Source organism: Phalacrocorax aristotelis, chromosome 3 (assembly GCF_949628215.1).
Source record: "Phalacrocorax aristotelis chromosome 3, bGulAri2.1, whole genome shotgun sequence".
Classification (NCBI taxonomy): domain Eukaryota; kingdom Metazoa; phylum Chordata; class Aves; order Suliformes; family Phalacrocoracidae; genus Phalacrocorax; species Phalacrocorax aristotelis.
Genome location: NC_134278.1, coordinates 57,810,794 through 57,836,570, shown reverse-complemented (window position 1 = coordinate 57,836,570; position 25,777 = coordinate 57,810,794). Strand labels below are relative to the sequence as shown.

The window sequence follows — 25,777 nt, the reverse complement described above, 5'->3', positions numbered from 1 at the left end:
CAAGTGGCAAGGGAGTGACAGGTGTGTGTGAGCTGGTCCATCCCACTAAATGTGAAGCAGTTCATCTCTGCATATCTGACATTTCACTGAATCTCAGGAAAGGTTTCCTGCTAGGAACAAAAGATCCTTCTTTCTGCCTCTAGCCCACTTGCAGACATTGCAGACAGGCCATAGCTTGCTAAATGAGCTAGGCTTCTTGGACCCTCATGCCCAGCAGCTTCAGAAGGTTTCCTTGCTACCTGGGCTGCAAGCCCAGCCCCAGCAGGACCACAAGAACACCCCTCCAAGCACACCTAGAGGCACTTCGTAGGTCCTTCGAATTCCCTTTGAATTCCCTAATTTCTCAGCATAAATAATGATAACAGAACACGACCCTCAGTATTTACCTTGGCTCTAAAAGCCAAGTTCTTAATTTACAGCTGTGATTTGCTGTAGTAAGACATTTTGTTGAAAATATTTTTGTGCTTGACAGGTTGAAATAACAAGCTGAGAGGACGTTATGTGCTGATAACTCTGAAGTTGCAAAGACATTTCTACACTTACCAGTCATTTGATATAAATTAATTTTCACCGTCCACTTCACATCCTGCCATGTATGCTGGTTTATTCTTTATGCTAGTTTTAAACAAGGCAATGACATTGAAGCTTATTTTCTTAATGCCACATTTTTTTGTCTCAAACACTGTAACAGGATACCATTTTAAATTAAAGCAATGCTTCTTATTCAGCATAATATTTATAAATTATGGCTACCAAAGCTTGGTTTTACAAAAGTGGAGTTTTAGCAGTGCAATTTACAGCTAAAAAAATGTCTACATATTTTCAAGACTTAACTCTGAATAATTCAATTTAATGAGAAAATATATATATATATTTTCCTAAATATATTCAGTAGTCTACAGTAAATCTTGTACATTGCCAAACCTGTCATGTAAATTGTCAGAAACTATAAAAGATACCCATATTTATGTAACTTTCCTAAAAGAGCAAAGTATGAAGGGATTCCTTCCTGCAGCTCCTCCTCTTAGATAATTTAACCCTTAGTGTGGAGCCATGAACTGTCCCTTGTCTCTCAAGCTGTGCGAATCAATTTAGGAACTGTTCAAGCTAAAGCGTGCAAACAATTACCTGGATATATCCAGACATCCTGACCTGGGCTGCTACAAATGCTTCCCCTGGCATCAGTAAAGGTCTAGCAGTCTGCTGCACAAGTGGTTTGGTTCACTCTTCTCTCTTGCACGCAGAAATTGCAGTATTCATAAGGACCAAGTTAGGTGTCTGTAACATATATTCTGACTGTGGCCCACTATCCTCATTGGGACTAAGTACATGCTTAAGATTAATTGGGAGTTATTTTGCTGTGTCAGGGATGCAGAGTGGACATTTCTGCTGGTGCAGACAGAAAACCACACTCGTGTAGGGAACCCTCACATGGCTGGCAGACACCTACTTGCTTTGCTATCTCCTCCGTTATGTGATATACACTGCAGTTTAGCCCCTGTTACACCTGAGATCTAGAAGTCAATGCTGCCATTTATCTCCTGATGAAAAAAAATTTCCCTGTTTGCTTTTTCTCTAGGTAAAAAATACTTATTATGTAGTCATATACTGGGGGGGGTCTGGGGGGGAGAGGGTGAAGATATCTCATGGTTGCAAATCTTTGAAATCATCTGCCTCAAAGGAATTTGTAAGTATTTAAGAAAAGCTTTGTCTGTTGGAGCAACACTTCTGACTAGAAATCTTACTTAAACCTTGTTTTTGTTTTGCAGCAGTACCTGAAAAGAAGGAAGGAAAAGCAATGAAGGCAGCAGAGCAAGGTAAAAAGAAAACAATGCATGTTGGCATTTTCTCTTTTAAAAGACAATGGCATAGAAACAAAAACTTCAGATTCAGACAGCTGGGTGACAGCAACCTTTAAATCCATTGCTCTGCTAGTATTTGCCAGGGCTCTGCTGTGTTTATCAGAGCAACAGGGAATTTCCACCAGGAAACTGGCTTCATGCCACTTCCACAAAAGCTTAAGGTGATCAGACTGTCTGCTTCAGCTTAAAGGTCCTGTGCTGGGACTTTAGTGTCCCACAGATCCTGTGAGAGGCCTCCTGCCCTTTCCTGCCTGAGCAGGGATCAGCCTTTACTCTTCAGTCTTAGAGAGAGACTTGCAATGAGGTAAAGAGGCAGAGGTCCCCTAAAGTCAGCTGAGATAACCAAATGAAACCTTAGTCCCATGAAGAGCCCAGAAGGTCCACTGCAGTGAAACTCAAAAGCTTTTAAAATCAGTAGAAGTTTCTAGCAAAAATTTTAGGACTGATATGGATGAGGCATGAATAGGAATGTCTGGGAGTGGGAACACCAGAAGAAGAAAGGATACAAGAACCACACATGTTGGCAGCACATAGTTCAGGAGGTCACAGAGTCTGCACAGTTTACCAAGCCAACCAGAGCAGGAACACCAAGGGACAGTGTACACCACGCTAAAGCGAAACTCAAACCACTGAGTGATGATGGTGAACATAAAAAGAATCAGATTGGACCCTTAAAGCATCTGGATAAAGATGTGCCTTTTCCCATTATACAGACTTATATTTATTACTATTATTACTTTCAACTTTATATCCTGCATACTTGCTTCTTGTACACTTGATAAAAGCAATCCATAGCTTTTTACGTTAGTATGGCGAAAAGCATTTAGATTTAGTATGGAAAAAAGCATTTTAGCACCAGTGCTAAAACACTGGTGCAGATAGCCAAAGCTTATCAGCCCTGGCTTCCTTTATGTGATACACATCTTAATCTATTGCGTTTTTTTACTAACTGTCTACCAAGGTGATTTTTATATTTCAATAAAATAAGGAGTTATATTAAAATATTATAATTACAATAAAATATTATTTTAAATAAATTTATATGTATTTAATATACAGTATGTTTCTATATTAATATATAATTTATATATTTATAGTATAATAATATATTATATTTTATTATCAAAATGGCAATTAGAGCCCTGATGATGAATTTGGCATTTTTGGTCTTGTCATATTGGAGTTTTTCCAAATTTGCCAGTAACCTTTAGAATAAGTTATAAGACATATTTACTAATGTAGCTTTGGTCAGCTGAGCTATTACCCCTTCTTTTCTCCAGTTTCTCACCTTCAGCTTTACTCAGCATTACTCAAACCAGCGCAGGCACCCTGCAGCAGCTGTCAGCTGCTTGTTAGTTGTCATGGAAAATGTTATAATTAGGTGGGCCTTGGCCTAGATTTCAGTCGCTGTTAGTCTGGGTGTCTCCACACTATTTTCCATTGCCGTACAAGTGCTTCCCCAGCCATCTGCACACTTCCCTTTGTTTGGCTATCTCAGGCAGCAGTAAGGTGGTGTTTGCTCTAAGATTTATCCCTTCTACAATGCGCCACCGTTAGATGGGACTTTACCTGCAAAATATTTTAACTGTGCCATAAAGAGCACAGACTGAGCAGTACAAACCAGAGTTTCACATGGTTGGCATTGAGCAGGGATTTCTAAACCATTGGTTGTGATCCCCAGGGAACTCTAAAGGGGGGCAAACCATTTCCCATGACAGCAGACAACAGCAGCAGCACTATCTCCCCATGCCAGCAGCCACTGAGCTTTTGCAAGGCAGAGGAATAAGAGCAACGCATAATGTCTATCACAACTATTTCTGCAGATTCTTCTAAGCACTGGCAGCAGCTCAGTTCCTCTGCTGCACAGAAATGAACATAAACACTTTGAGACAGCAGATGCATCTTCTTCTCATCTCTGCACCTTATATGTACAGAGCTACTGCCAACATATTGATCACTCAAAGACAAGTGAGCCAAAAACACTTTCAGGAGGATTTTTTAATATTAGCATGTACTTATATTTCTCATGGAAGAGTAAAAAGATAAGATGATGGAAGCAGCTCTGAGTTATGTTTTGAGTGAAGAAAAAACTGTACCTAATTCACTGATCCCAGGTATCTGGAAGCTCTGAGGAAAAGTGAGGACTCTCTTAATCAGGAAAGTCTGAATGCACCAGGAAATAGTTTTTAAACTGAAAGGGATTTTTGAGCCTTTTAGAATGAGAAATTAAATAATTTCCTCTGCTAGCTATTGTATACCAGGATACAGGTCAAAAAGTTGACAGACTGACCTGGTCAAAACTAGGATTTGTAATTTAAGAAAAACACTAAATATAAGGAGACCTGTAGAAAAATTTTGAGTGTTGGCACTCTGTTTAGCAATCAGGCCATAGCTTCATTGTTTCAAACCTGAAGGTTTTAGTGATCAAACATGCTATTGCAGCTTCGATCTCAAATCCCTATGGTCTGGGAATGGGCTAAAATGTTGTAACAAGATTTCTGTTCGCTAGTTTTTTATTAGTAGTAAAGCAAATTCGCAAGTAACATTTTCAACTGTTAAAAGGAGAGCAAGAAACCAGCACAATGGCAGGAGTGTCTGGAAAAAGGGCAGTGCTTTAACACTTTGCCCTATTTGTTTGAAAAATGACGCAAGCAAGCGTCAGACGGTTTCCAAGGAGTTACTGCCAGTTATTAAGGTAAATGAGAATTAATACTTAAAAGAAGTAAGGAAAAGGCAAATATTTTTTCTTGTGATATCCAATAGTACTAGCAAAGGAGTTAATTGCCTGCTTTAACAAGCAGGTCATAGGAGACTGGGGTTTTTTATCCTCTGGTTGTTTGACTGCAAGGTACTAGGTGGGAACCATGAAATTTTTTTAAAATACACTGTCAAGCAACAATGGAGTGGAAATCACCTTCAAGATATGATTAAGTACTTAGGGACAACATATATTTAAATGCATTTTCATTAGCTGATTGTGTTAAAAATAATTTCCTATGTGAACATATATTCTAATATTTCCTTTTTCTTTTCTCGCTTTGCTTCCTTTCTTTTCTCTTTCCTCAGACAAACCAAAGACGAAACAAGGAAGTAAGCTATAGCTTTACATTTTGCTTCTCTCTATAGCAGATAAAGCAATGTCAGATCTATAAATGAAAAAAAAATATTGTATAAAAGCTCCTGCTGCTGCTACTCAGAATTGTAAATTATGGTTGATTAGACAGACTAGAACTGATACAACAAAGCTAATAATAGTAATAATGGATATTTTGAGAAATTTGAGTCTCTTTAAGCCAAAGAATTTTCATCCCAATACTGTATATCCTTCCTTCACAAAACAGACTTGTGCAATGCCAGCATGAAAAACCTATTTATAAAGTTTATATTTGTCATTTTACATACAAAATTATTCTCTCCACACCTACTAGGTTCACTACAGGTCTCAGCAGCTATGTATCCTAATGTCAGGATGAGCTTAACACTGCAAATCAACACAGAGCAAGTAACACAAGGGTCTTGTCATGGGATTTGTGCTACAGGTTGCCATTTTGCCAAGTTATGGGAGACTGTCTAACAGACCTCAGTAAGTTCAGTCCTACAGAATATGGCTGGTGTTTATTTATACTTTAATTTCCCATTTCCAGGTCAGTCCTGGGTCATTTTTTAAATTCTTCAGCAGCATCTGCATCATATTCCACACCATCCTATAAGACATTTTTATTCCTGGAGATGACAACTGGCTCTGAAGCACCTTCTGAAAGGTTTCCTTAGTTGGGGATAAAACAAAGGAAGTTTGTTTGAAGTCAGTTTTGTCAAGTAATGACTTAAGCTTTCAGTTCAGAATTGTTTAATGTTCTTTTTTTCCAAAATGCATCATTGAGGTAATATCTTCTGCAACAGTTTAGGTAACTGTGTTCTTAACATTACTGAAGTGCACAACAACTTTAAGTTCTCACAGGCAGGCTCCTGAAAGTAAAGAGCTTATACTGTGCATTAAATAATTTATTTTGGTAAAGGTGTAAAAGTGCAGTATTTAGTTGTGTTACTTCTGTTCTTGTATTGACCACAGATTTTTATTTTAATTGTATATCACAAAAAAAAAAAACACCAAACCCAAAACAAAAGATAAAGGTCTGTAAATTCCACTCTCCTCTTTTTTTTTTTGTAGAGACCATTTCACCAAACATGGAATCTCTCTTGGAAATTTTTCATAACTCATAAGCACAGAAGGACAAGTTTTTCAGTCTTCTCACTGAGTTTTATTTCTGTTAGCACAGATTTCCATCATTAATTTAATGTTTAAAAACTGGTGGTGACTTTTTTTAGGTATATTAGGGATACTTAGTTCCACTGTATATTCTTCACAGACATCTGCAGTAAATTGTTCATTTTTTTACTTTGAAAATCAGTGCTGAATCATGAACTAATGAGTACAAAACCTGAAGGCAGAAGCAGGAGACGAGGGGTAGCTTCTGAAGCAGATGTCTGAGACTTAGTGAGGATGGAAAGAGAGAGCTTTGTTACAGAAAAAAAATCACACTTTTGACCTAGTTCAACAAAATAATTTCCCAAGTTCTCTCCTTTAAAAGTTATATCGTCTGGAAGTATTGCCTTTTTAGAAGCACGGTGTAGAAGGGGAAAAATAATTAAACATTTATCCTTTGATGTCAGCCCCAACAGAACAGGAGTTTCAGTGTCAAGAGTAAATTAAGTTTTTCCACTTGATGGTTACTCTTCCCATAAATAAGATTTTATTATTCCTGGATTTCTTCTATTCAAATTCCCCATGAACTCAGCTTGTCCTACACAGAGACGAATACAAAATCATGAACAAGAAGATTTATTGATACTATGGTAAGTTACTGGTGGACACATTCTATGCTTTTATAACAAAAGAAACAATTTGTGAATTGTGTGTTCTTAAGGCAGTAAAAAATTATCACTCCAGCTACCCACTGTAGCTACCTAAAGTTTCATATCTATCTGCTAAACACAACCTCCTCATCATTAGGAGTCTTGACCTCTTATCCTCTGTGCAGAAGCCAAGAGGGTCTTCTAACAAAGGGCTTTAAGACATTCTGGCACCAATTGCTTCCAATTTTCTCAACAGAACTATTTTTTTTTGCTTCATATCTTATGGAGAACATTGTATTTTTTTTTTTTTTTCAGAAAATACCTGCTAATTAGTGTTTCTAAGATAACATGTATAAACCCATGTAACCAGTAGTCAGATGGTTAATACACTCACTTAACATGCAAGAATTAGAAATCCAAGTCTCTCTTCCTTCTGACTAGCCTGTTTTGGAACAGTTTCATTTGCCTTTTGAATTTTGGTGGGAAAAGATTTGGAGACCTTGTTTCAGCAGCCCAGAATTATGATCTCACATTTTGAAACAGAATTCTTGTTTTCTGTCTGGATCAAATTATTTCTTATGTGTTTTATAGGAGAGCATATTTCTTTTTGCCTTTGTATATGCCTTCCTCGTGCAGTATCCATTAAGGATGGTGTGGCCTAGCCATCTTCACTACTTGTCTTTAGGCAGAATAAAAACAAATCCATGCTCCTATTTGTAACTATTGTGTTGGTCTCTCAGTTTGATCACAACTGACCCTTAGAAAAGAATAGTTTCAATAAGGAGGCTCTTGGACTTGCTTGTCAAGAATGGACAATCCCGGATGAAGTAAGTAGGCTACAGCCACCTTTGATGAGTCAATATCAGCAAAGGGTCAGTTTTGTCCTTTCTGGTTAAGAAAGTTGAAAAACTACCCTTATCCCTTATTAACTTGAAGCTTGCAAATTTTATAGTCTTCATAGTTGAATTGATAAAACACATTTTGTGGACTGAACTCTCTGAACAGAAATAAGCGAATTTCATACCACTCTTCCAATCACTCAGTTTTTCACTATTCCTTCCAATATACATTTATAGTCGCTCATATGATTTAGGTGCTTCATTCTCTCTTATGATTAAATCTCAAGTTTCACTCAGTTATGGCTTCTGACTGTCACTTTATCAGTGTGAATACTTTTTTTACAGATCCTGGAAAAGAGAAAGAAATGAAATCTCCAGCTGCTATAAAAGATAAAGGTAACACGGGAAGACAAAATTGTATAAAACATTAACATCTATCTGCATCAAGAAAAAGATCTTGCAATGCACTCGCCTTTTTGTTTTTATGGTATAGTTTAGTTAGAAATTTATGAGCATAATACTATTTCAGTAAATTTATGATAAAACTACCTGGATCAGAAGTGCAAACACAGCCTTGGTAATACGAAGCATCTGTATGAAAGCTTAGAAGGCCAAACTCAGAATTTAGAGACAATCGTTAATGTTTGCTATTGCAAGCTGCAAAGTGAAACAAGTTTTGAGTGATCGTTGTTCTTTCATCACATTTTAAAATTTGTGGTTTCACTTTGTGAGCAAACTGCTGAAAAACAGGTTTGTACTGCGCATTTAATTGGCATCATGGCTCAGTTAGAATCCGCCAATTATTCAATCAGTCATTATCCCATAGGTATTAGATGTTAACCTTTTATCACTCTAGCTTGAAGATTAATAAATTATTTTTTACAGACCATGCTAAAGAAAAGGAAGGAAAGAATCCTACAGCTTTAAAAGATAAAGGTAAGAATACACAATAGAATATAAAACTTGTTGAAAACCACACAAAGTAGAATGAAGATATTAATTTTAAAATAATAATTATATCTCTTTTCCATTATAAATTTTAACCAATCAACATTTAATTGGTTATAATATTGTACAGGATTTATAACATGAAAAAAAGGGGGGGGAAGGATGTAAGTAGACTATGGTGAGCCAATTAATGTTCAGAAATCTCAAAATTAATTAAATAAATGTCACAAAACCACTCCGAGTAATGGTTAAGAACTTTCCTAAGACCTTTTTCTTCTGAACAATGCAAAGAGTTTAACAGAAGCCAGTTAACAAAGTCTGGATGGAAGACTTGCATGAATCTGTGGACATAACAGCGATGAAGTAAAGTTTATGAGCATATGACTGGGTAATGTGCTTTCCAGGGTTTGTAAAAGCTATAATTAAAACCCCCATAGCCTCATCCAGTCAACCACCTGCAACATCAGAGTTGTTCTGAATCTTTCTTTTATTCTTTATTTTTTATTAAACAGTTCCCATGTCTTTTTTAATTTGGTCAAAGTAGATGAACACTCAGCTGAATTTTCTTTCATCTGTTATTTTGCTGGGTGCCTTTTACCCATCTTATTGCTGCCCTCCTTTCTAGAGATAGCCATATTTGAAAGGAGAAGTGATTTACTGATAAGTCTTATTTAACATGTTCTTTAGATTCTTCAGAATAAAAAGTTCTACCATATAGATAGACATATTAATATTTATTCTAAATTATAGTCATTATATGCTATTTCAAACAAAGAACTGAACGAAGAGTTTAGTTCAAGCACTATGGAAAGATGAAAAAAAATCTAGAACAAAAGGAGGAATAATCTTATTGATAGACATATTTCCAAAATCCTTGAAGCTGTGTTCATTCACTCACTGTTGTTTAACTGGGCAATGACTAATTAATCACTTCTTTATACACAAATTAAATTATAATAATCTGCAAAAGTGGTTCACATATTGTTCTTCTATTTGTATTCTACTCCTAAAGTACACATGCCCCATTTACATGAGCTTAGTTGTCTGGAACAGAACTATATAGCCAAACTCTCCTGGGGTCCCATGGTCCCCCTCCCCAGACGGCATATAATCTGTCGTTCCCTGATGGGGTTATGCTGAAAAATCAGAAGAGGCATTTCAGTGACAGCTCTGCCCCCTCCTCCTCTGCATGGAACAGGTATGCTCAGCCTGCTGATCCTTTCAAAGGATTACTGGGGAAAAAGAAATAAAAAAGAAAAAGAAAGAGAGAGGAGACCCAAAATATTTTTCCTCTTTGGCAAGAGTTCCTTTAGAACAAATTGAAAGGGGTTTGCCAGCCCTGAACAAGCTTCTGTATCATGTCCTTTGCCGAGTGCTTCCACGGCTCTGCTTTTAATCTCCTGGGCTCATGCTCAATAGGTCAGCAATTTCAATCACTAAGTTATTAACAGGTCTTCCTAACATGACAGAGGAGGTTAGACCTTTTTCACACAGCCTTCAGAAAGGGGGAGTCAGGGATTTATTTTAATCGTCAAGTGCAGGCCATGTTATATCACATTTCCTACATTTTAGGAAAACAAGGCAAAACAATCTCTGTACTGGCCACTCAGATCCTGAGAGAACTTGCTGATGCAGCCATCACTGTTTCCCATAATAAATATCAAACTTGCAGAGTTCAATGTCTGTGTCTAAAAATGTGGGTGCTGATTAGCGAGCTGAATAGCTCAGTTCAAAATACATTGGCAGCAAAGGCTTTATAGAAAGAACTTATAAAGCTGTGTGTGACAAACCCTTAGAAATCTTGGTGCCTTTCCGGGCTATGTGCTTTCCCTATTGCATTCTGGATTACTGTGCTACATAAACATATATCTAGCACTATAAATCCCCCATTTCAGTCACCATATTTACTCAAACTGTACTTCATAAAATAATCAAAGCCTTATTTGCATGCCACTCTATCCCCTCTCCATCACCTCTTCAAGCCTCCTCAGTGGGCCTCTGCAAAGGTTGGCCAGGCTATTGGGGCCTTCTTTTCTCTCTTTGCAACTTGGTGTCTTTCAGTCTGTTTCTTAAAGAGGATGTTTCTGGCAAAAAAAAATATATATTGAAGGACTCAGGAAAGTAAGGATTTTTAAGGCTGCATACACGAGCTAATTATCTGTCTTGGGAGTTTGTTACTATTCATGTAAGACTGAATAAAGGAAGATTTTTAGATGAGGTATTAAATACTTGTGAAAATTAATGTTTGCCTGGCACCTTATGCAATAGAAGAGGCATCCTCATACCTCATTCTGTTTGAAGGATGGGCTAAATTTGGATGAACAAGGATTATGTTCAGACAAAAAAACTTATCATAAAGCAGACTATTTTCCATAAGCTGATGCAGAGTGTTTTTATGTAAAATAGAGAACAAATCCTTGAATTTAAAGTTATTGCTGGGATACTCCATAGATCACAACCTCACAATGCTACCTTATCTATTTTATGAGGTGAATAAAATGCCTTCAGTCTTAGACTCTAATATTATTGACAGTGATTAAGGAGAACAGTGGAAGAATATGCTCTCCATTGCCTTATGATAAAAGACATCTCAAGACTCCTTCTGAATTTTTAACTAGCTTTTCAGCTTTTTCCTGTATTCACAACAGTGAACACAAAAGCTGATTTTCTGTTGACGTATTCAAATAATGTGAGGCCAATGAAACTCTGACGGATAATTTGCCATGTGTTTTCTTGGTAGGTACCTTACCCAACTAATCAGAGTAGAAGCTCATTCATCCAGAGTGTCTAACAGTGGCACTAAAAGCTCATGGTATATCATATATAACTCCTCACTGAATTCTTCTAAGAAATTCACTAGAACTGCACTGTGCTGAGTTATTAAAGTGACAATATTTGTGCTGTATAGATAATGTAAATTCACTCTTACCCTGTGCTCCATAGTTTTTTTTCCAAACAAATGCTCCTTTTTTCCCTCTTGTTTGTTTTTGCCATGTTTTGGGGTATCTTTGCATCTTTTCTTATGTCAGTTATGTGTGGATAATAAACCTATTTATTTTTATGCACAGAATGGTAGGGGAAATAAGTCAGTAGTGTGTATTTCTTTCTTGCCATATATGTAATAGCATGTTGTCATTAAAGAAACAAATGTGCTGATTTGCACTTGCTATGCAATGCTTGTGCTTCCTTTAAAGTAAAATGAAATAACGCCTTGCCTGCAGCACTTTTTACCTTAAGTTATAACACACACATTTTTGTCTATAAAGTAGAAAGTTATGTTGGGAAACTCACCTACAGAAAAGCGGTTCTGCAGGTAGTCTGTTCAGTTAATATTTCCTCCTATACACAACTACTTACTTGTTGTTGTAATTTGTATGAAAACTAGATCTTTATCCTGAAGAGTTCACATACTGCTGCTGCTGCATCTTACTATGCCATGTTCCTAACCTGACCCAGCTTCACCCCTGGAATAGGATATAGGGGGAAAGCAGCAATGTGAATGTTGGCTTTAAGTCAACGTTATGTTTTCCCCCATCTGGGACCAGCAGGAAACTGGTCAGTTGAGAGCAGAAGTTTGAAAAGTCTTCAGTGAGACCCTGTTCAAACACCTGAATATGAAAAACTGCTCCCTGGAAAGAAAGCAGGACTGGTTATTTCAGTAGCCTTGGCTCTGAGGGTGGGGAAGTCGGTGCCCCATAGAAAGTGTCCTGTATTGATAGCTGCATCCAAAAGTTGTAAGTCAAAAGTGCTGAGCCTGCTTTAGGAGCTACAAATTGTAGGAAATCTCAGAGAGACCTGCTAGACAGACAACGAAAAACCCCTCATGGGCATATGCTGCCAAACCCACAAGCCCGAGGGCAATGGTTTGTGCCTGTGGCTGTGAAAGTGGCTGCTGATCTTTGAGATCACAAATGTGCACAAAGAGTAAAATGGTCAAGCTGGATAACTGTGGTCTCAAGGCTTCCTATACAGTCAACATAGAGGCTTCTTCAAAGGGTTTCAGTCTTCACACTGGAAGTTTTCTCTCAGTCCCCTGAAGGAGTCCACCTGCTGCTGTGAAGACCAGGCTTCTATTTTAAGTGCCTGTTCCTGAACGGTGTGATTTCTCCAACAGCTTCAGCCACCCTGGAAGTGAACTGTTTCTGTTACAACTCACTCTTAAAGCCAGATGGATAAGTGGGATCACTTCCTGGTACCATGGCAGCCAGGAGGATGATCATAGTTAAATTTATTTTGGAAAGGATCTTCTTTTAGCTTTATCTGTTTTACTGACAATTTGGTTCACTTTCATTTGGAATAAATGCTTAGGTGTTATATCCTGTCAGATGGATTGCAGTTGGGTGTACCAAGCATCCTGCAAGCTGTGATATTCTCTGACTCAAATCACATACATGCATAGGTCTAAGAAATTACTTCCTCACTTTGGAAAAGACAATTTCCTCCCAATATTCCCTGATACATACTCTTAAGAGGTCAAGAGGCTATTGCTTAAAAATAAAGAAATTAAATATTAGTTGTTTATACAACATAACATATGTTTTTCCTGTGCTTTTTCACCTTCAGCACATGCTCCCTGAAGGACTGAGGCAAAAAATTAGTTTTCAGACCATCAGAGAAAACATAGTAATCCTTTCTGTGTTCATGAAGTTTTGGATAAGGCCCTAAGAATGTCTAATCTTGTGTCATTACTTGCAGTTTTGCCTTCTCCTTTCCAATTTCTTCCTTCTGTGAGGTCTCTACAGACAGAGTGATCTATAACTTCTACTCTTACATTTGCTACTAACATTATTGCACCTTAAAAAATATAAGGTGGTCACTAGAGAGGATGTAAAGACAGGTCAAGGTTGTATCCACTTTTTTTCACAATTTTCATCTTAATTTTTAACTATTTGTTGGTTTTTTCCTTTAAGTGTAGAAGGGCAGTCCTGTCTTCTGAGTCTCAAAAACTTAATTATCTCCATACAGATTCTCTGAAAGGAAAAAATCCCAAGAATCCAGAGGGGTCAAAGGAAAAAGGTAAGTGAAGAAGTTAAGAAATTCACAACTGAATATCAGAACCGCTATTCAATGCTAGAAACAGGCCTCAAGTAGAAATATATTAGGATGGAAAACCAGATCCATCCTGGTTCATGTTCAGATTATTTTATCCATGGAATTGTTTTTAACAATATTGTGCTGTACAGATCTCCCAGTAGGGTCCCTGGTAACTACCTGGGCTTCTTTTAAATGTAGAGATTTGAATTTGCATCCTGGGGAAAATACTAAAATGTATTTTTATATCACCGTTGGATGTTAATCTATCAAAAACAAATTGTCTAAATCCATGCTGGAGACATTCCTGCAGGGAGCTAGACTAAATCTTGTCCGTGTGGCTATGGCTCAAGACTGTGGCTGACTGAGAATGAGACTGGCTGAGGCTACTGACACATCCAGGTGTTTGAAGATGACTCATATAAACCAGGGTTTTTTCCTAATTTGGTGGCCACATGGCCACATACATCCCTAATCTTTTCAGCTGCAGGAGGCTGGCCTGCTAGTTGTGCATATAAAGGTGACAGATTGTTTGACAGTGTCTATTTGGAGAAAGCCCTATTTGTTAAAATGTGATGTGTATTGAACATTAATACAAAGAATGATAAGGTTCACAGACACTGATGACCTTCTGGAGAGTACTGAAACATCTCAAAAATTTCAGGGAAACAGCAAAGGCTAGCAGAAATGTGCATGGCTCCTGAGCTGTTAAGTCATACCTGAGGTCCAAATTGTGACGAAGTGCCCTTTTTTTGAAGCTGGAGATATTCAATGCAGTCCAGATAACGGCTGGCATAGTGCAGAGCACTGAATAGACATACAGGAAAGCGATGCAATTCTGGAAGGAATGTATTATTCCTTGTGAAAACTCTGGGGGATGATGTCAGGACACCACGTGGGGCTCAGGATTCTCCACTTCACTCTTGTCAGTCCATGTGTCAGTCCATGTGTCTTACCCAGGCACCACAACAAGAGCGTAGTGTTCCTTTATTTGTGCTTAGCCAACTTCTGGATTTTCTTCTGTCCTTGGGTTCTGCCTTGTTAGGCACAAGATAGAGAGAAATAGAATTTCATTGGTTTTCTCATCTGCTTTAATACTATGTCATATACTGCAGAAAAATTAAAGATACAGTTGTGTTCTTGGACTATTCATTGTGATATAAAACATGTGAATGTACCTTCAAAGGATAAACACTGCTTTTATATTATACCCAGCTTACCTGTCATTTTAAAAGGCTATATATATGCAAGAAGTGAAATCCTGTTCACAGGCAATACCCATATGGCCTCTTTGATATTAAAAGAATAATGGAGTCCTGAATGAGTTCACTGCTCCTTTTGTTGTTCCTGAATAAAGAAAACTCCCATTTACCTTTATCAGCAGCCTCTGGGTTTCAAGACCAGTGTTCCTAATGTTTTAATTGTATCAATTTGGATTAATTTTTTATTTTGGTTCAGCAAAAGAAAAATCCATTGATGCCAACTTCTCTATAGAATTGCTTTCCTCTTTTTAAGTTGTTATTCTTTATTGCCTACTTGAGAGGCAGCTTAACAGTTTCCTCAAAATGCAAAGAAACTAATGACATATTGAAAGCTTATTATTCTGCATATCCAAGTCTAATAGGGTGAATGAATGACCTCGTTGTTTTGTCCTGTTCTTTATTTCCATGCTGTTAAATCCATTTAATTATCGCATCTTTTGTGCTCTCTACATATCCAATTGTTTGACTTGCTTTCTTTTCAAGTGTCATCTCATTTCTCTAACCTGACTTGTGAGAAATGTTAAATGTTTCTTTCTAGAGACTGGTAAAAGAAAAGATGTGAAGTCTCCAGCAGCCTTAAAGGAAAAGGGTAATGTCTTATCATTATGTGGTTGGGAAATAACCAGTTGTCCTCATGAAAGGGTCTGCTGGTATCTCAGTGCAGTTTCAATATATTTTGAATTACAGGCTTTTGGTAAAAAGGAACTAAACCTAGCTTCTTCTCACATAATAGATCTGGTGTATTGAAAGGAGCAGTGTCTGACATGATTCAGAAATAATAAAATCATAACCCTTAATGTGGTGTTCTCTAGCCACTGTCTGACCTGCATAGCCAATATTGCAGCCAGAATGCTGCTCTATTCTGAGTGAATTAGTAACAGAGCTGTTACTGAATTGACATGACAGGCTGAAATTATAGGCTTCACAGGAATGAGTGCATGGTTTGAACTGCAGAAATTTTGCCAGCTAATTTAGTGGGAATTATTTTTGGTTTGCTTTCAAATCTTAAGTTGAGGCTTTTATTGAATTGAACAGAAATTCTAATTCTTAACACTTACCTCTTCTGCATTCTGCTTGATCTGATGTTATGCAAGTTTGTTATAGTACTGATGGACACACATTACTAACTTTCTCATTCCACTTTTGTGTTTGATATCTTTTCCAGACTCTTCAAAAGGAAAAGAAATAAGGACTTCAACTACGACTAAGGAAAAAGGTAACAATCCCAAGTTGAGCTGAGCTTAGCATATGATACAGTTAAGAAAATAAATCCCTTGTGCAAGTATTCCCAAAAGAAATCCTAGTTTCTTCACCTTAGTCCTCCATAAATATCCTTGATTGGCATCCTTTGCAGCTGGACATTCTTTTTACCTGGGTGGTTAATGAGAGGTACATAAAAGGCTGCACAAGCAAGTTGTAGCAGTAGTACCTTATAGTCCCCAAAGTTATGAGGACTTGTTTTCTTCTTTCTTAAGTTGATCTCATTCTTTCTATTTAAATTTATCATTTCAGATTGCATTTTACTTTTCTTCTATAACACATTATTGGATTGTGTTTTGCTCTCTCTTTACATTGAAATATCAGCACTCGCCATCAAATAAAGATCAATTATTATTTATAATACATGGCCTCTTAAACACTAGAGATTTTTAGGCAGTGATAAAACTATAATTATAATTAACCAAATACTTTCAGGTTTATTTATTCATATCAAGTAAATTCAAACAAAGCTTAGTTTTACTTTGACATTATTTCCATATTGATTAAATACTACTTGCTCATTAGAAAGCAGCCTCTCAGGTTAAATGTGTAAATAATTTAACATGGATAAGAGTATGTAATAACTTGCTAACTAATAACAGTCATTTGAACCATGGGAACATAGCAGTCAATCTTAAAAACTTCCAGTCAGTTTTGAAAACTGCTTCAGATAATTGAATAATATTGCTTCCTATCTTTAGATTTCCCTAAGGATCACTAGAAATAATGAGGCAATATTTTCTCAAAGTTATGAAAGGTAGAATTTGCGAGTTTTTAAGTGCAGCTATTTCACATAGTCTATGTAGGTAGGATATAGCAGAACAGTAGAAACCAGCTATTACTTTGCACAGTTTCATCACGGTGAAGCAAAGGGAAGGCTTAAGCGCTACAAAAGGAACTAGGGCTTAAACAGTCCGAAACTCTCTGAAGTAGTCAAAGTAGGTGAGCCTGGATTGCCAGTTCAAGGTCAAGGACATTAGAAAAATAGGGCTGCATTATTGTACAATTTCTTTTAGTTTACTTTGGTCAACAGGGAGTACTGAACCGCAGGGGTCTCTTTTGTCTAGTGATTGTTGATTTCATACAACTTGGCTTTTATATTCTGAGCTTCAGGTGAGCAAGGCCTATGGACTTCCCGCTAGGCTCTTGCAACCATATCTGTGAAACATAAGTAGGTTAATGAAGAGTTAAGCATTGATTAGACCCTTAAGTATTTGACCACTGAGCGTCCCATTGAGCTTCTTACCTAATTTTTATCTTCAGCTGTCCACAAATTTTTCCAGTTTGAAGACTGATTTATTTAAATTTAAGTGATAATAAAAGTAAAATACTAATTATTACAAAAGATCAAATATTATAAAGAAGTAATACATGTCTGTAAGAGTTTTTAGCTGCACTGCTGATGAATTAGCTGCAGTGAAGTGTCAAACACCCACCCAACCATACAAAAAAATATGTATTTAAAAAGGACTTAATTAACTCAGTTTGATCACCCAGTGATATAACTAGGGAATAACAGCTCCTTTCAAGTTCCAAAACTGAGTTCTTTTGAGAAAGGACATGTTTAATTAAACATTGTATAATTTTACTGACTGCACATGAAGTGGTTTATGTTCAGTACATTTGAGAACAAAAGTCAGCACCCCAAACTGATATCTCACAGCAGTGAAAGCATTTCTCTTGGACTCTAACCAGCCCTTAAGAACTTTATATATTTGGATTAAATGCTGTCAGACACATGTTCAGGCCAACTGCCTTCTTTTTAAGTCTTGTGTATCCTAGACCTGTAAAGTGGCTGGTCTGAGCAAGACCGCAGACCCTTCAAAGCCCCTGGAGCAAAACTGCAACAGAAAACTGCAGCTTGCACAGGAAGATCTCAGGCTGTATACATGTGTAGAGTGAAGCCAACCTTAGTGTCTGCAATAGGATTTAGTTATTTTCTAGTCACTGAAGTTCATGACACAGCAAATTTTATACAAGCCCACTTTGAAGGCAATTCAGCTCAGTGGCTGCAGGTTTTTAAGTGTTGTTTCTATCTTTTCTGTTCCATGTGACAGATCTTCATAAGCCATTTCTTAGCTGCTGGGATTCATACGAATGCAGCACCTCCAGAAGCAAACACAACTAACTCAGTGACACTGAATATGTATGACAAGACATTGACATTTTGCCAGAATAGTGTAACCCCAATGCATAAAGTGGCTTTAAGCATCCGTGTGGGATGCTGTACTTCACTGAACCTCTTTTTCTTAACAAAGCTGAGTGACATGTTACATAGATCAGGCAGACAGTTCGAGAAAAGTCTCTGAAGGGAAGTGTTCCACAAATTTTGTGCCCATTGCCCTGTAAAGAAGTGCAAACAGGTCGCCTTTATGAGCACTGGTACTTTGTTTTAGCCAACTGAGAGTACACAGGGAGCTTTTCGGTTTAAACCAGCCAACCAAAAAATGCCTTGAGAAACATCAGTGATTTGATTAACATTTGCCACTTTACAGATATCTGTCAAATCTGGTGTAAACTGCATTAATAGAAGTGGCCACAGTGTAACCCCTTTGTCAAGATAAATATATTTTTGAAATGTGAAACTCGAATTCATACAAGATGGATATAGAATGGCAGTAGAAAACCCTGAATAACAGAGAACCAAAACGTAAGGTAGATATATTAGGTGTATAAAAATGGCAATATCAGCCTGTTCAAATGGTCCCTCCATTGCAGAACCTCATTGCTGAACACTGTCGATAAGAAATACTTCAAGGAAACATCAGAGATTTAAAAGTCAGACACTAAGGTAATGACAGTTATATAAATACCAAGACTGAGTTGTAGTGGGAGGTATAAAATTGCCATTGTGAGTCAGCATGTCTCTGCAAAAAATCTTCAACAGACATTAGAAAATAAGAGAAAAAGAATAGAAAGAACATACATAATATGAATGGATATCATTGTATTAAAAGAAGGAGATAAAATTTTAATTCCAAAAAGTAGTTTGTATAAATTAAAAATAAGGCTTGTTTTATGGCAAACTATGAAGTGTGATATTGCCCTTATGGTTTGATACTTGATTTTTTAATTATTTTTTAAAAGAAAAATATTCAAGTGGAATAAGTAGCATCTGCATATATAAGCAGAAATATATATTCTAGTCAAAACACGTTTGTAAATGGAAGTATGTCTACTGACACTTAAGGTATTTCCTGGAGGTAGGGGCTACTACATGCTGGGAGACCCAGATCTCCATGACAGTACTCTGAAAAGTCCTCTGAATGCATATCACAGAATCACAGAATCCCAGGTTGGAAGGGACCTCAGGGATCATCTAGTCCAACCTTTCTAGGAAGAGCACAGTCTAGACAAGACGGCCCAGCACCCTGTCCAGATGACTCTTGAAGGTGTCCAGTGTGGCCAAGTCAACCACTTCCCTGGGGAGATTATTCCAATGGGTGACTGTCCTCACTGTGGAAAATTTCCCTCTGGTGTCCAATCGGAATCTCCCCGAGAGCAACTTGTGTCCATTTCCCCTTGTCCTCTAAGTGTGACTCCATGTAGAAAGGGAATCTCCATCTTCTTCGTAGCTGCCCCTTAAGTACTGGTACATGGTGATGAGATCCCCTGTAAGCCTCCTTTTCTCAAGGCTGAACAAACCCAGCTCTCCCAGCCTAGCCTTGTATGGCAGGCTTCCCAGTCCTTTGATCAACTTGGTGGCCCTTCTCTGGACCCCTTCCAGCCGGTCCACATCTTTTTTTTGTATAACTCTTTATTTATACATGTTTATGTAATAAAATGAAAGTCTTGTTGCATAATATTATTGTTTCACATAGTATTTGAGATCAGAAACCAGGATTCTCTCTGACTGGGACAATGTGCTTCTCAGCAGTCCACAGAATAAAGCTCCCTCTGTTTTTTTGCCATTTTATGGCCCAGTTGCATTCTTTTCTGCACAAATCCAGAGAAAAACTATCCCTCTCCAAAAACACTTTTTACTTTGGGCACTCTGTCTGAAAAGTGAGATTGGCAGAGAAAGATTTGCACCCTCTGATGCAGCAGAGAGATCAGATCCCTGGGTAGCTCTGCCCTGCTTTTTGGCCTTTTGCAATATTTTCAGAGATTTGTGCCTGTCTTTGGGGGTCTGCGTGAATTAATCCTCATATGTTTTAGGTTTCAAGGACTCCAACAGGGATAGGAGAAGTCAGGCTTCTGCTAGTAGTCAGTATTTCCTGTTCCTTAGTTGTCAATGAGAGGCTGGACCAGACTCCACAGAGAGTCACAGGGGACTCACTCAGGAACGTAACCACTCTCTTACCGCCTCTACCCAGTGACTTTACAGGGGGCCTGATGATCCATACTCTGTGAATCCTGATAGTCTGAAGCAGAACTCACGCACGCTTACGTGGTTTTCGTTCTAGACAATGTGCTTGTGTATTTTCATTAAGGCATTGCTGGTAATGAAGAAAAACACTGTAAATTTTTGGGGGTTTATCTAGTGAATTAAATTTTTCTTAGTAGTTCTGACAGCTATGTCTTACAAATTAGGACAAAAGGCATAGTTAGATTATGCCGGGGAGTTCAACCACAACATCTTCCTTGCCCATTAATATTAAATGTATGAAGATAATTGAATAAGAATTTATTTCTCAAAACCTGTTCATTAAAACCTGGACTATAGGAGGAAGAGGGAAGGAAAGTTTCCTGCTACTGAATGAGAATCATTCTAAACATGGATCCTCCAGCCAAATCAAAGGCTAAATCCCCCTCTCTGTTGCTCACTGGTTCTTTTAACCATGGTTTCTTAACATGATTAAAATTTCTCTTGAAATTCTGAACACAAAAAGACTGGAAGAGCGAGACAAAATATCTGTTAGGAGGACCTGAGAGAGACAGATCACTTTATACGGTTCTTAAATATTTTAAAACAGTACCTTCTTCTCAAGCTATGAACAGATGGACCATTTATGGTGAGATGGGCAAAGACAGTATCAACTCAGTAAATGCCAGCTGCTTTGCTGTAGCTGCCTGCATGAGGTGGTTTTCGCTTCAGCATAACAACATGCATATGAACAGTTATCACAGAGTACCTGACAGAGGGAATGAGCCTGCATTTGATCTTGGATTACTATAATTTACATGTGTATAACCAAAACCAATATAAGAACTTAGTCAAAGTTTCCACCAACTTCAGCCAAATCAGTTGCTGTCTATCTCAAAGTGTGCCAGGGTAAATACAATATTTTAATTTACTCCAGGGTTATTCAGAGATTTAAAAATCACTCAGAAAGTTGGTGAAATTATAATTAAAATCAGAACAAAAACAAGTGTCTGGAAAATCATGTGACAGAGATCTAGCCTGTGTGGTTTCTGCAAAAGGAAATTATGTCTTAGCAATAAGTGTTTTGAACATCTTTATAAAGTAATAAGCACAGCCTTTATGGGATGGTTTAAATAGACCTTCAGAAAGTTCCAGTATAAGAATTACTGCAGAAACTAAAAAGTTGTTGCCTAAGAGGCATAGTACTGATGGAAATAAATACCTGATTAGGAAGCAGAGAGCAATTGATTCATTTTCATCTTGCAGCCTGTTTACAGAATAATTGTTTATGATTCCATGTCTAGACTCATGTTCTATTTCTTAATTAAAAGGAAAAGATAGAAGTAGTAATGTAATTAAATTTTCAAATGATATAAAATTAGTTAAACCATTCAGGATCAGAAGAGCTTATGTTATACTGAATTTACAAGGTGAATGGACAGCATGATGGCAAAGAAAATTCGGTGTCACTAAACAGAAGTAAATATATGCTGAAGGGAAAATATTAAAGAAGAGTTTATCTCTGAATTTACTACATAAATTCAGGAAAGGACCTAAGTATTACTGCAGACAAATCAGTGAAAAACTTCCTTCCATATGTGGATGCATTAGGAAAAATACTGTTTTAATACTGTTTTAAGGACGTTGAGTAAAACAAAGATGCATCTTGTCTGGAGTGTTGTGTACAAAACTCTTACATGACATCGTGGGAATGCAGTGGGCTAGGAAAGAGCAACAAAAGTCTCATAGAAGGAGAAATAGGAAAGATTCAGATCACCTGTGAGATTAATTAGTATGATCATGATAAGATTGAAAATCACAGATCACAAATCTAAGTCAAGGGCTCTTCAAAAACACCACAGAGGAACCGGATATCTATATGGAAATGCAGTTTTGTATCCCACATTTTCATAATTAATTATAGTAAACGTAGAAAGGAAGTTAAATTTCATGCCTTGGGATGGAAACCAATGGCTGTACAAGAAAATAACAGGAGAATTTGTGGAAGAAATCACTGCTTTGACAATATTGAACTAAGTATCCGTTCCTAACAACTGCTTTTATAAAGCTATGTGGAATGGACTATTGTTGAGTATTAAATGGTGCTTCCAAGTTTTTTGGTGTTTTCAAGACATTTTCAAGGCTTTGGAAATGTGTCTGTTTGTTGAACAGCTCAGGAAACAAGTCCTTCAGAACCATCACTATCTTTGGGATTAAAGGACTGCTGCTGATCTACATTCAAGTTTCTGATACAAGTTAAAAAAATACAACCATACTGAATCTGAATTGGTTTCTCTCCATGAAAATACTTACCACACTGTCACACTTTTGTGACATTTCCACCACTGGAAATTTGTCTTTATTTTCCCACCCCACTGGAAAATTTTTGAACAAGGTCTGCCATGAATCTGGTTCAGAATGACATCTTCTTTCCCATTCCCAAACCATAAAAGATGATGGTGCTCTCCTCTGGTTTCTGGAGTAGTTGTCAATCTGGATTCATGATTCCTCATATGTTTATCCCTGATAAACATATTTTGCTTTGTATCACAGCTATATTAACCGGAAATATATGATTGTAATTGGATAGGTCTAGAAAAGGAAGACAGGTGGCTAACTGAAGTCACTGTGATTTAAAGCTGTTAATATAGCCCTATTTGAACAGGTTTGTAGGTACAAATTCCTAATTCAAGAATTCAAGAACTAGATGATACCTCTCATCAGTGCAAAAAAAGTTGGCTTAAGAATTTGTTCTTTCTCTAAATAAGGTAAAAAAGAACACATCTAAGAGCATCTCTCATATCTGAGCATCACAGTTTCTAGTTCATCATTCTATGTTATTTCATGTCCTTCCCTACCCAGCTACTGTATATTACTCACATTTGTTCTCAGCAGGTAATCTGGCTTTTTATCAGTTGTAGACCAAATTCCTTGGTTAATATATCTACATTTTTTCTGCATTTCAGATACAAATAAATTTCTTAGCTTCTGAAAGAGCAATGTAAATGATGGTGTTTGTGCTCTTTTAATTTATTCCTTGTCATTTTAAGTTTGAATAACAGGATTTGATCAGAGCAATGTTATTGGCAACAGGAGTCAGAATGAGGTCTTTCCTGTCCCTTAAGATTTGTTGAGTATTTACTGTACGTTCCATCAGAAAAAACATGACCAAGGTAAAAATTTAAACAGATGTCACAGCAGCACATAATAGCATAATAACAGAAATTAGCTAGCCCTAAGTGCAGTGGCAGGCACAGATGGACGTTGCGCTGCCTGTGCTTGCCTTGGGACCAGAAGCATGGTGAGCCACTTCCCATAAGTTGGCAGGACAGAAGTCAGGAGGACCCCAGAGGTGCACTGCATGTTTGCTTATAAGCCCCACCCAGACTCTTGATATTTGGGGTTTCTGCTGATCTGGGAGTCCCTCCAACACACTTCAAGTGGCAAGTCAGTATGCCTTTCTTTTGAAAGCCACTGAGGCTTCTATAGTAGCTTCTGGGGGAGAAAATACTAAATGCTCTGTAATGAAAGTTTTGTGAAAGGCACAATTCACAGCTTTGATACACACATCACCTATGAAAGCAAAATGATTGCGAAGAGGACCAGATCCTGGAAACCTTGTGCCTCATTTTCACTAATACTAGGCATGAAACCTTTTTTTCCACTGCTAGGGCCATTCTTGAGATGCTAAGAATTTATTTCATTCTTAGAGGAGACTAAGTGGTAGAAACCTTGAAAAATCTTTGAAACCAGAATCTGATTTTGCCATAGGCCATTGATAGATAGCATTTCAGTAATTTGAGATTTAAGCTTTTCCTTCTTGTTCTGTTTTATCCAAATGAACTAACAGTTTGAAATAAAAGGACTTTTCATTTTAAGAACACTGAAGAGGGTTTTTTTAATGTTTTTTTAATGTTCACCCCTACAAGCTTTAATAGCAAAAAACCATATATTTCTCTAAAACAGATGATGCTTCATAAACTTCACCTAGCCTCCCCTTAACTCTTTATGCCTTCCTATTCCAATCTATCCTCTGTCTTCATTCTTGATATTGAAATACTCACTTTGTGCCTCTATTTCCCAGTATTAATGTCTGTGAGGAACGATGACTTTGCGACTAAAGTTAAGCGTGAGAAAGCGGGAATTTGCTCTCATCGATAGCAGAGTTGTGTGCCTGTGAGGAAACACTTTATCTTTCTGCTTATCAGTTTCTTCATCTGGCAAAGAAATCTATTCCCATATTGCATAATATGTCTATGGTTTGAGATATGTAGACAAAAGGCTCATATATAGGTGCTTGAATTATTTTTACTGATAGTACACGTTACTAACTCTGGTTGTGAAAATAAAGTATTTTTGTTTCCATTTCAGCTGCGGTGAAAAAGGAGGGGGAAAAGAAAGGTAAATCAATTATTTTCCCTTGACTGAAGTGTCTTTCAGGCTGTGACCACTGTGAGAAATGTTTCTTTCATTCAGTGAGCCAATTGGGATGACATACACCACCTCATGTGTTACCATCAGCCGGCTTTATCTACTCCTACTGTGATAACACAGTTGTCATTTCCAGTATTGTTAGCTCTTTTTTACCACAGGCCAACACAGCCCAGTATCAGACACTTCATCATTCTGACTGGGAAGAAAATGAAAGCCTTTTGTTACCATGTTAGGATTTGTCAAACAGAACAAAACTTGCAGTGCACCATGCATGCTGACCTGGCTGTTTGTCCTTTGCGGAAGGCGCTTTCCTAGGCCCGTTTAATCTCCTCTTCTCAGATATGTCTGTAGCATGAATGTAAGCTTTGCTGAAGTCTTTCTTTGGTATTTTAACAGATTAGTAGAAAAATTTGCCCTGAATCAGAACTTAAAACATTACTCAAAATGTTTAAAGATAAATATACAGTATTTATCAGACCCTAAATATGTATTTATAGTGTTGTCTTTCAGAATAAGACTTGATGAGTTGAAACATTTTTTTTAATTTGACAATTTTATTTCAACTACAAAAATAATGAAATATTAGCAGTAAGGTGATATTTTTCTTTAACCTATTCACCTTTGTTGATTATTTGGTTTATAAGCCATATCTTGCTCACTAAACTGGGAACATTTCCAGAACTTTTCCATAGATTTTAGAGGTTTTTTGGGGATTTGGTATTGAGTAAGTGAGAAAAAAATTGGCTTTTTATGTCTGAAGTTTCCTGATTGGGGATGTTAACTTTGGTGGGGGTGGGGGTGTCTTTTGTCACTTCAAAAAGGTTTGGAAATTCTGTGATTCACATAGTTGGACAATGGAGCCAACCTTTGCTGTCTATACATTAAGACATTGTCAATCCTGCTAATTTATTATTTTTTTTGTTATCCCTGAACAGAGTCGTTAACTGAACTGGAAAAAAATGATAGCCTCAACTGCTTTAA

At 37.3% G+C, this 25,777-nt stretch overlaps 1 protein-coding gene across 1 annotated transcript in view; it reads left to right on the top strand.

Moving 5' to 3' along the window:
• Positions 1-25,777, top strand: part of TRDN (triadin) — a 232,904-nt gene that overhangs the window by 155,605 nt on the left and 51,522 nt on the right. The window contains exons 21-28 of the mRNA XM_075087552.1: positions 1,770-1,817; positions 4,929-4,952; positions 7,901-7,951; positions 8,441-8,491; positions 13,469-13,519; positions 15,335-15,385; positions 15,962-16,012; positions 24,734-24,763. Of these exons, the coding sequence (XP_074943653.1) occupies positions 1,770-1,817; positions 4,929-4,952; positions 7,901-7,951; positions 8,441-8,491; positions 13,469-13,519; positions 15,335-15,385; positions 15,962-16,012; positions 24,734-24,763 (357 nt within the window). The remainder of the gene's footprint in view (positions 1-1,769; positions 1,818-4,928; positions 4,953-7,900; positions 7,952-8,440; positions 8,492-13,468; positions 13,520-15,334; positions 15,386-15,961; positions 16,013-24,733; positions 24,764-25,777) is intronic.